The sequence below is a fragment of the Motacilla alba genome, chromosome 5 (assembly GCF_015832195.1).
Source record: "Motacilla alba alba isolate MOTALB_02 chromosome 5, Motacilla_alba_V1.0_pri, whole genome shotgun sequence".
NCBI lineage: Eukaryota > Metazoa > Chordata > Aves > Passeriformes > Motacillidae > Motacilla > Motacilla alba.
The window spans coordinates 7355054-7366688 of NC_052020.1; the positions used below are offsets into that span (position 1 = coordinate 7355054).

The following is an 11635-nucleotide window of genomic DNA, read 5'->3' on the forward strand; positions in this document are numbered from 1 at the left end:
ACACACAAAAAGCACCAAAACCACAGATATTAACTCTTATAGGGGTAGGTGTTCACAAGAAGTCCAATGATTCAATATTAAACAGGAAATCTACAGCTCCTCCAACTTCAGGCTTAGACTGCTGAGGTGACACCTTGGGTCTTGTGTCCTGGTCTGGGTTCCATTCAGGAAGGCCATTGAGGGGCTGGAGCAGGGCCAGAGAAGGGAATGGAGCTGGGGAAGGGTCTGGAGTACCAGCAAAGGCTGAGGGAGCTGGAAAGGGGCTCAGCCTGGAGAAAAGCATGTTCGGGGGGGACCTTCTGGCTCTGCACAATTCCCTGACAGGAGAGGGCAGCCAGGGAAGGTCAGGCTCTGCTTCCAGGGAACAAGTGCCAGGACAAGAAAACATAGCATAAGCTGCACCAGGAGAGGTTTAGGTGGGATATGAGGAAGAATTCCTTTGCAGAAAGAGTGATCAGACATTGGAGCGGCCTGCCCAGAGAGGCGCTGGAGTCACTGCTCCTGGAAATGTTCAACAAAAGCCTGGACGTGCCTCAGTGCCATGCTCTGGTTGACACGGAGGTGTTCGGTCACAGATTGGTCAAAAAGCTCCGAGGTCTTTCCCAAGCAAAGCGATTCTGTGGGCCCGTGATTCCATGATTCCGTGATTCCCTTATTCTGTGATTCTGTGATTCTGTGATTCTGTTATTCTGTGATTCCGTGATTCCATGATTCCCTTATTCTGTGATTCTGTGATTCCGTTATTCTGTGATTCTGTGATTCTATGATTCTGTGATTCCGTGACCTGGCCACGGCTGAGGCGCTGAGGCACCGGGGCTTCTCCTGAAGCTGGACACCGGCCGCACCGAGCTCGGCTCCAACACACGCTCTGCATTCAGCAGCACCAAGGAAGCCGGTTCGACTCGGGAGGGGTGCGGGGCAGAGGGTCCCCAACCCCAGCTTAGGCGGCGGCGGCGGCGGAGCAAACCCCTCCCCTCACGGGCGGCGGCGCAGCCGCCATCTTGGGGCGGGAGGCGAGGGCGGGAAAGCCGCGGGTCACGTGAGTTCCGGGCCGGGCCGGTGCCGGGTCGGTGCCGTCGCTCCGGTGTCGCTCCGGTGTCGCTCCCGGGAAGTCACTGTGCGCAAACAGGAATGGATTTCCTCTCCGGAGGGTTGGGACAGGACGCCGAGGTGCCCCCCTATGCGCGGCCTGTGCCGGGCGCGGGCCCCGGCGCCGTGGATTATTTCCTGAGCCTGCAGCATTCCATCTCCTCGGGCCTGTCGGCCGCGGAGGTGGAGGCCATGAAGTTCCTCTGCCGCGACAAAATTAGAAAGCGAAAGCTTGAGGCGGTGCGAATCGGCCTGGAGCTCTTCAGCATCCTGATGGAGCAGCAGGTGATCGCGCCCGACGAGCTGGGATTCCTGAAAGAGCTGCTGCAGCACATCCGCAGGAGCGATTTGCTGTCGCTGGTGGTGCAGTTCGAACAGGGAGAACGTCGCGCCCCTGATGATGAGCCAGATGAGCATGAAAAACGTAGGTGGATTATTATATAGAGAGAGTTTTTTTCCTACAGTCATATCCCCGCATATATCGCTCCCCAGCACATGGGTGCACAAACGTCTTTCAGGGTGGATTTCTCCCCCCTCTTTTTTATCTTACTTTTCTTTTATCTTTTGGGATTCCAGGTCTATCCGGTGGTTTCTGTAGAACTCTCAGTATGTGCAGTGCAACAGGAGTAGTGGCATTTTGCTGGAAATAAAACCAACAACTTCTAAACGTTTTCTGGAGTTTCTTAGTAAATGCATGGCTAACTTGATCTGCTTCTGCTGTTTCAGGTCCCCTGAAGGTCGCTTTTGATGTCATTCGTGCCAATGTTGGGAAAGATTGGAAGAAGCTGATGCGAGAACTGGGGCTGCCCGAGGTGAAGATAGAGAAGGTAGAGAGAGCCTATCGATATGATTTGGAGGAAGAGGTTTTCCAGGCACTTCGGGAGTGGCAGAAGTGGAAGGGGAAGGATGCAAAGGTGGCTGACTTAATAAAAGCCCTCCAGGGCTGCAATCTTAAATTGGTGGCAGACTTGGTTGAAGAGAAGATCTCACAGGTGAACACAGGAGCCAAATGAAAACAGTGTAAATCTGTGAATGAAAAAAGTCACAGTGCCTTCTTCTCTTCTGGACCAAAATAATTATCACTGGCTGCTTATCACGCCATTTATTTATGTGCCTTAATAAGTTAACTTGTGCTCAGGTGAACAAATTGACATGAAAACAGATTCCTTTCAGAGAGCCCTTTGTAGTTTGATGCTTATTTCAAGATATTTTAACTTTCACAAGATCTGAACTCCATTTTGTAGAAATTCTCCCACTTTTGGTCTGCCACTCACCTGAGAAGATCTGCCTTGCTGCAGGCACTTTTCAGATGCATCTCCACTGGAAATACATCCGTGGGACACTTCTGAGACAACTGGAGTTTAATATTTCATAGAGATATTGGATTTTTTTTAATGTCCTATAGTGTGAAAGGGAGAAGAAGTAAAGCTTTCAGCTGGGTATTGGCTTTTCTTTTGGAGTAGCAAAAAATAATATCTTAGGTAATTTGTCAATATGTTTGCTCTCCATGAAAGAGATTAAGACAGCTGTAACCTCAGACTGCAGTGCAAGAGGGACATTAAATATTGTGGTGGCTTTCTTGGAAAAAAAACATGCCTGGATTTGAAATTGAAGTCAAATGTCTGCACCAAGTGCCTTCAGCATCCTGAAGTTCTCCTGAAACTATCCAAGGGACTGTGTCACACAGCTGTTTACAGCAGCCTCTCTCCAAAGCTGTGAATGCTTTGGGACACCCTGCTGGGCATCCTTCCGTGGCCTCCGCCACCGGGGCTGCTCCTGTGTGCTGGAAGCTGTGAGCCACTCTCAGAGGGAGCAGGATTCATGAGCCTGGATCAGAGCAGTTCTCAGCTTTCATCTGGAACAACCTTCAGCCAGTGGCCTTCACACCTGACCCACGGCTGGAGAAATTGCACAATTGCACAGTCCAGGACATGCAGGGCTGTGGAGGCCTCAGGGGAGAGAATCCCTTAAATCATCACTGCTTGAACTGCTGTAGGATCCTGTGTTTCTGCTAACTTCTCCCAAGTGCCTGGCTAGATACTGGAAGAGGTTTTATTGCTGCTGCACCTGCGAGACTTCAGCTCTTTCCAGGTTGTTTTTATGTGGTGCCATTGCTGTGAAGGCCGGGTGTCAGCACATAACCTGTCACTGCTCTGCAGAAACGTTGTGACACTGATAATTTTCAGGTTCTCATTGTACGTGGTGCCTCTTGCTCAAACTGTAAGGATTGAGTACTTTATTGTAGTTAGTGGAAACTGTAAGTCATTGTAAGTTCACACAATACAAAAATCATTTCAGTCCGGGGCTTTTCCCCTTCAGTGATTCTTTTCCACATTCCTAGAAGTGCACAGGGTGGCCTTGGACGGGACTTGGAGCAACCTGGTCTAGTGGCAGGAGTCACTGGTTGGAACTGGATGATCTTTTGGGCCCCCCCCTGCCCAAACCATTGTGTGCCGATTGGCAGTGTCTTTCCACTTTGGTATATTCAGTATCACTGGTGTTATCCAAGCAAAGGAGCTGCCACCAGTCTGCCTTTTGGGCAGGCAGAGTTCTCAGAGTTCTTATTCCCTTCCCTTCTGTCAGTTGCCAATTCCAGGCTCCCAGGAGGAGATGCTGAGCTTCAGCTGAATGACAGGCTCAGGTGTTTTGGAGATTTTTGATTCATAGACATCAGGAGTGTCCGTTCTGCAGTATCTAAAGAAAAGGATTGCTCCAGCAGCTCTTCCTTCCTGCCTCTGAGCCGTCCCTGGGAGCAGAGGAGTGGAAGTGAGCAGGATGTTATGTGAGTGCTCAAACAGCTCTGCAACAGCTCCAAGTCCAGTCTTGGCTGAAGTGCTTTTCTTACCCACTTTTAATAAGTCTTCTGCTTCACCGAGGAGATTTATGTGGAGTAGGAAGAGTACACTGCCTACTGCATACAGCCAGGATATTTTAGGAATCAGTTGGAATAACCTGTTGGTTGTAGCCAAGCACTCATCAGCCAAGCACTCACAAGAAATATTCTGCTTCAGGAGGCAAAAACTTGTTTCTCTAAGGATTTTTTTTTTACATCCTTTTACTGTGTCTGAAAGCAATGACCTAGACTGTATCCATCTGTGCCATACCTCAGAGCCAATTAAGATAGTTTTTATGAGATATTAAAATGTTGTTTATGCGAAAGCAAAATCAGTTGAAATGAAGAGAACAAAAATTTTTTATTGGGAGGAGGGATAAAGGGTGCAATTTGTAAGGGAATGTTTTCTGACCCACTTGACAATCTTTTATTTTCATATTAAACACCTTGAACTCATATGCATATTTTTTTATAACTTGAATCAAAATTTTATATTGCATAACTCTGTGTACATTTCATTAAAAATAATTCTTTAAAAAACCAAAATAAATGGGATGGGGTTTTTTCTTGTTTGATGGGATTGCTGTCTGCAGTAAGATCTCTGACTGGGAGAAAGTGGATGTTGAGGACGCTCTGAAAGCAAGGAGTGGTGCTAAACAGGCATTGTGTTACCTGTGCCCTTCCTGGGACATTAAAGACAAAAAGCAAAGTGTTTTGTCACTGAGTTTCTCAGAAGTGCTAAACAGGCTGCAGTTTGCCAGCAGCAGCAGCATTTGAATGCTGTCACTCAGGGAGGTGTAAGGAAAAAAAGATTCCCTGCCAGCCCTCCGGAGCCCAGACTCGAGTCCCAGTGTGCCTGGGAGACAGGCTGCCTGTGGGTTGGCTTCCTTCTCTTTTCCTCTGCTAGCCATGCTGTGCTAAGGATGTTAGATTTGTTTTATAACTAATTAAAAGCCCGGCTTCTGGTTTAGTCTAAGCTTGGTCAAGCTTTTAGAGGACGTGCTCAGAAGGAATTGACAGAGGCTCGGGTGCTCTGTGGAGGGTCAGCCTGCATTTAAAGCTGTGAGTGAGTAAGACAAATCACTTAATTGCCCATTTTATCAAATCCTTTAGGATGCTCTGCAAGAGTATCTGCCTGTGAGGAATTACTCAAACCTTTTTCCTTTTGGTCTCTTGAGAGTAATCTTTCCTCACAGCCTTGAGAAAACAGCACATCAAAACATGTGGAGAGTTAAAAGTGCCATCTCATGAGAATTCTCATCTCGGAGGATTGTTTTTCCATGTCACTTCTCAGTCCCTTTCAGCACTTGCTTGCCATTGCCTATGATTTTTGAAGATATCAATTATAATCACACATTGAGGTGGTTTTCTCTTTTTAAATTGCATTATTTTCATTACTGAGTTAAAAGAAGTTTTCCAGACTATTAATTAAAAATCCTCTTACACAAATTGGTTGTTGTGAACATTTCAAATACAATGCTTTGGTTTCCTTTTCTCCATTCTCCACACTCGGGCAGCTGCATTTCCTCCAGCCTTTGTTTCATTCCTAAAATAATTGTCTCCTTTCTGAAATCTAATTGCTTCATTTAATTGTTTAATGCAGAAAGCTTAATAACAGACTGTGTCTCCAAGCTCTCTCTGGCACTCTCAGCATGTTCTTAATTCAAGCTTTTTGGCTGAGGATTTTCAAATTCAAATTTATTTCTAATCATGCCTTGTGCCCTTCTTGTTCTGCATGAGTCACCTGTATCCTCAAAATGTGTTCCAGCACAAATATTTTTCTAGGTTGTCTTTCCTCTTTGATTTATTGCTTTTCTCTGCCAGTGTTTTGGTGCTCTGGTGGAATTGAGAGAAATTAGCTCACTGTTTCTACCATGAAAATAGGAATCGTGGGGGTGAGCTGAGGGGAGGGGAAGGAGTTGTGAGGAGAGATTCAGGAACTTTTGGAGAATCTGTGTTTCAATATAAAAGCTGTCAGAGCCGAGGATTGCTTCACGGGAGCGAGGTGTGTTGCAACGTGTACTGTAGGTTCAGGGAGAGAAGGAAGCAGGGCTTTACTCAGCTGCTGGGAAAGGCAGAGTCATGCAGCTCTCTCGTGGGAATCTGCGTGGAACCAACTCTTAATCATTAAATAGTCCCGTCCACAGAGCCATTCCTGCTCCTGCCTCATTCCTGAGAGCATTACACATGCCTCTCTTAAAGCAGGCTGAAGTGAAAACAACAGGCTTGTTCTTGTGCAACGTGATGTAATAGACACCATTAAAATCCCTGAAGCTGGCCATCCTAGCTGAGTTTGAATTCAGGGATTTCTCTGACTCGGTGGGTTTTGGAAGCTGAAAGCCCTTCCCAAGAGCTCTGCGTGCTTGTCCAGTTCCTGCGGGGATGGATGGTGGCTGAGCTCTCCTCCCTTTCGGGACTCCAGGCAGCTCTCACAGCGACCAGCTCTTACAGCAAAGTGGAGGGGTTTGTGTGTGTTCTCTATCGATAAAAAATAACAGCTCTAAGGGAGGTCTTGAGGCGTTTCCAGTACAATGTAATAAAAAAGTGCCTTTGCTAGGGAAAGCAGCTGAATGTCAACTTTGTATCTCTGCTGAGGGCTTCAAAAAGCTGTCAGACTGGTATTTTTTATTTACTACACGGTGTTCAAGCCTTCAGAGCAGGCGCTGGTGCTGTGTGAAGTTACACAGATATAAAACTGGACCATTGTCATGGGAGATGTAAAAAACACCCAGCTGGGATGTTCTGTGGGAGAGTGTTTCATTTACAAGTGAGCCTGGCTTCGGAGAACTTCTACAGAAAGCAAGCATCCTGCCATTAAAAATGCTCATGATTTTTAAAATTATTTCCTCTCTATTTCTTAATTCTGGTAATCCTACTGATCGCAGCAGGAGTATTAACTTTAAAAAAATGATTTGCAGCATTTAATCTGAGCAGTTCTTAGCAGGTCTGACTTCTAAAAGGGTTGTAGCAGCTATTCTGCAAGCGTACACACCACCTGTGTAAGAAGGGAAGTACAAAGTTTAAATTTCTTTACAAAAGCTGGTGGTTTTTGTATGCAAACCTGGTGCTAGATTTTTTTGACAGTGAGCATATAAAATGTGAGAAAGGTTTGACATAAAAATGAAACTATAAAACCGTTCTTGCCATTAATGTCTGTATGTGAACAACTGAGCTAAATCTTTATTATCTTTGTTTCCCTGCCAGTCATCTCCTGAGAGGTGCTTTCTGTCACTCCCAGGCATATTGCCAAATTTTGAGCAGAAATTGCCGAGAAAATGTGAATTAAAAGGGTGCAGCACTGGCAGGTCTGTGCCTCACATCCCACATTGTTTAATTTATGTTCTGCTCAGCGTAAGCAGAATTTATTCACAGCTTCTTGGCTGTGAAATCCCTAACGTGGGAAAGCCGGGATAGCCTGAATTCCCCCCAAAGCCGGGGTTGCCATGGCAGTGCGAGTGCACGGCAGTCCACGGGGCGTGCGGCCGCAGCACGCCGCTCCCGGCCAGCCAGCCGGCCACAGGGCTGGGAAGCTCTCACCAATTCTGGGATTTGCTGCACTCTCCGCTCTGGCCATGTCAGGAATCCAAAATCCTAGGGTGTGGGGTTTCACCCCCGGATTGGGGTGACCCCAAAAGATGGAAAAGTCTCTCCTCCAACCCGTGCCTTCGAAGAAAGACTCAGCAGTCCTCTGTTGTCTGTTCTTTAGGTTGTTTATTGTTGGTTATCTAAAAGATTCTTCTCCTGAACTGCTGTGGCCCGTTCAGCAGCTCAGACAAAGGCACACTGCCCTCCCAGGGGCTGGTGCCATCTTTTATATCACACATTATGTGTTACATGTTTATACTTTTTCCCCAATGCCTGCTATCTATATTGAATGGTGACTTTCTACTCTAAACCAATCTGTGAGTGCCAACATCACCAAAGACATGGAGGCTAGGAAGGAGAAAGAAAGAGGACAGGGCACACCCAAATCCCTCCATCTTAGATCTCCTGACCCCCATGTACAAAACTTGGACCCCTGTGTACAAGGCTTAAACCCCCCTGTACAGCACTCAGAAATCCTACCCTTCACTTCGTGACAACTTCTACTACAATATCTAAACTTTTGTGACTTCTTGTTCTTCCTGCAAAGTTGGTAAACTATTCCATGGGTCAGATTCAAAGCCACAGGGGTCTCTGGCTGCATGCCAGGGTCTCAGATGCTTTTGACCTGGGCCTGGAACGTCCGAGAATGTCTGTGGGACATTCTGAGTTCCGACACGAGGGCAGGAATGGAAATGGAACTTCTTGGTGAATTCCCTCAGTTCCGCTTCTCCCTGGAACAAGACATGTGAGAGAGCAGGGCTAAATATTAAAAAATATAATTGTTTTCAAAATTTTGTCCTCGGCACCAGTCTAGCATGTGGTGCTTCCATTTCTGTTTCCAGCTGGAATGGTAAAGCTCCAGCTTGTGTGTGTCACTGCATGTTTGTGCATGAAGCAGCTAATATATATGCAGATGAATTAAAACTAATTAAAGTCAGCAAAGTGCACATTTCTAGCTAACGGCTGCGTGCAGCTCTGTTACATGGCACCTAATTAAGTTATTCACTGTGGACCTCCTCATCCAGTTTTCTGTAAACCGTGTTCTGCTTTTTACAAAAAAAGGAGAAAAAAAAAAACCAAAAAACCAAAACAACTTCATGTGAAAAAACTCATGTCTGAATCTTTAAATCAGAATGTCAAATTCCACATCTGGCCTGTGAATTTTCAGGGCTATTAAATGTCGAACTGTCTTTTAGAGGACTGTGTTTATAAGGTACTTCACCTCATGCAGTATTTTTTTCCTTTAATTCCTGAAATGTCGTGGTTAAAGGTCTCCAGCCCTGACTGACTGACCTTTTTCTCACATGGCTCAGTGGCTGAGGAAGAATTTAAACCCCTAATTTTCACATCAGAGCTGGGCAAGAGGCAGCCCCACACCCTGGCCTTTGACTGTAAGAGTAATTCTGGGGATGGGACCCTTTTTTTCCCACCCTGCATGCAGTAAACAAATATGCTGGGGAATAAAGGTGCTTAGCCAAGGTTCCAAATAATCCCTGAGCCCCTCAGGATATGGAACTGATGCCTCTGCTCCTTCCAGCCTCTGGGGGTAACTAAAAGCAGCTGGAACACAGCATAAGGTACCCTGATCATGATTTTCTCCCTAGGAATATCTCCTCCTTCCACCTAATTTGCCTTAAAGTGGGAATGGAGGTGGGAATCCTCATCAGAGACGGAAATCCCCAGCTCTAGAAATTCCTGATTCTTCCCTAATCACTTTCACTGGATAAGATGCTGAGTGGTGTGAAAGGACCAGATCATTTTTCAGCGTGAAAGCCAAAGGCAGATTTGACTCCTGTGAATTAAGGTTTACAGAGGTGTCTAGACCATCAGTCTCAGAGAAGATGCCATCACACAGCTACTTAACCAAATTGAATGTCAACCAACACCTTTGAAAATCCAGTTTGCTTTACACACAATGTTTGTCTGTTTCCTAGGTTAGTATTTTACTGGTTTATGGTTTATTACTATTAGGTTTGACGGAATTTACGTTGAACTGACTTTTTTTTGAAGGTGATTCCTTTACTAATGGGTGATTCAGGCTTGAGGTAGGTCTTCTGCCAGAAGGGGCCTCACCAGCAAGTCTGATGTCTGTTCCTCAGGTCTGACTTGTGGGGAGCTCAATTTGTTTTGTGAGGGCTGAGAAGTTCCCACAGGCTAATTCAGAGGAATTAGAGAAGGAATTATAGAGAAATCAGATCCCAGTTTCTTTTATTTAAAGGGTACCTGGAGTGCCCCATAGGCTTGTCCCATTTTTTCCTTTAAAAGGTTACTTTCATCCCTTATCTCCTTCCCACAAACTCATCCCCCAGCTCATCATTAAATGCTGAATAATTCCAACACTCAGGCCTGAGGGAGGAGAAACCCTCGTTTTCTTGGTGGTTTGAAGAGGACTCTGACAGCTCTTGAATCACCCCTGGTTATTCAGCCAGCCTGTCCCAGTGGTTTTTCATGCATTCAAATAGGGTATGACATCCTCATCAAGGGAAAAATGGGCACAGATGGGATTGCCATGGCACCTGTAACCAGGTCAGGGGGCACCCCGGTTCTGCAACATTATCGTGTCACATGTCACAGCAGCAGTGGCAGCTTCCTGGTTTGGGTATTGGGTGTTTTTTTTCCCCCATGCAAAGAGAAGGAATGGGGGAGCTGCAGGCCACGGGGAGCTGCCAGCTTCTCTCAGTCGTGTATTTTGGTACTACAAAGGTGGCATTATTAAAGGCAGACAAAAAAAGCCTCTAAATCATGCAACCAAAGTGAACCCCAGGAGCTGAAAAACCCTTCCTTTGTGCACTCAGAAACCTTGCTATGACCTAGCTGGTGTCTGGATACAGAGGCTTTTCTGCAGCGTTTTGGCTGTAATTGAGACACGCTATCTCCATGAGCATTGAAAACTGGGAGCCAGGAACCATCCCCATTGCTGTTGCTAAACACTCTGACCTTGACAGGATAAAACAACACAACCCAGCAAAGCATTTCTGGATTTGACAGATAAAATTTTAAATTATCACTGTTTTGGCTGGCACCAAACTTGATTATTCTGTTTACAGCAAGAATCTGGTACTGCAGAATTATTTGTTGTATCACTTATGTCTTCATATTCCTTTATTTGCTGAATATCCATGGGCATGTGGCAGCTAAACGCTGAATATTCATGCAAGAAACCTCACTGTTTGTGCATGGCTTAAAGATATATTAAAATCAAACTGGTGCCATGTTATTTTGGTGAAAGGAAACTGCACATTTAATTACAGGAGAGAAAGAAAGTACTGGACATGAAAATTACGTGTCTCCCAAATCCTGATGTCCTTGTGTGTGTGTGTGTGTATCCACATATCTGTGCGTGTAAAGTGTGTGTTTCCTTATGCATACACACACACCCCTCAGTAAAGTTATTTGATATAATCTGGAAAACAAGATTTTCTTGACAGGGCTACTTCTCAATACTCCTTCTCCACCTTCTGTCTGTCCCTTATATGCTCTGTAAGGAAATATATCCCTATGGCAATCTCCAAGAGCGGCCAAATTCTGGGCCAACTCATGAATAAAAAGTACAAATTCAGAGCCATCTGCTGCATCTCCAGGATCAGCCAGGGCAGGAGTGATTTTGAGCCATTGTTTTATTCTTACAGGTTTAAATGCAAGAATTGGCTGAAATCCTGGTGTACACTAGAGCAGTTTCTGTGATTTTCAGCATTTTCCTTCAGTCTAGTGTTTTGGGTCCATATTAAACCCATGATGCTGAAATTAACCTTCTGTTCTCTTCCCTGTTGCTTCTGCTTTTGCAGGCAGCAGCTGCAGACACCGAGGAAATTATCTAACAGGAAAAAAAAAATTAGAAGTTTTATGTGGCCAAAGTAAAAGGAGTTCTGCTTGTGCTTTTCCAGTGCCCCAAATAATTCCAGCACCAGGCAGCTGAGTCCCTGCCACTTCAGTCTTTGGCTTCACAGGTAAAAAGTGCAAAGAGCAAGTTAGTGCCAAGTTCCTCGATGGCTTTTGTGGTGAGGGCAGCACTTCACCAGACTGAAACTGCCAGATTAATCTCACCTTGGCTAGACTTAATATTTCCCATTTGTGCATAAAGAAATGCTAATGATTCCTGGAAGTTTTGGGCATTGTTATATTTAGAGT

General features: G+C 45.5%; 1 protein-coding gene across 1 annotated transcript; it reads left to right on the forward strand.

Annotated features, from left to right (window-relative positions):
- The first annotated feature begins 1023 nt into the window (after nucleotides 1–1023).
- On the forward strand, nucleotides 1024–4468 carry FADD (Fas associated via death domain). The gene is made up of 2 exons (XM_038139568.1): nucleotides 1024–1513; nucleotides 1816–4468. The coding sequence occupies exons 1-2, from the start codon at nucleotides 1132–1134 to the stop codon at nucleotides 2100–2102; spliced, it is 669 nt and encodes a 222-aa protein (XP_037995496.1). The 5' UTR covers nucleotides 1024–1131; the 3' UTR covers nucleotides 2103–4468.
- Nucleotides 4469–11635: the final 7167 nt, after the last annotated feature.

Excerpts from the sequence above, each read along its gene's own strand:
- FADD (XM_038139568.1), top strand. The coding sequence starts at position 1,132 with ATGGATTTCCTCTCCGGAGGGTTGGGACAGGACGCCGAGGTGCCCCCC. Across the intron at positions 1,514-1,815 it reads GCCAGATGAGCATGAAAAAC|GTCCCCTGAAGGTCGCTTTT; the intron begins GTAGGTGGATTA and ends CTGCTGTTTCAG.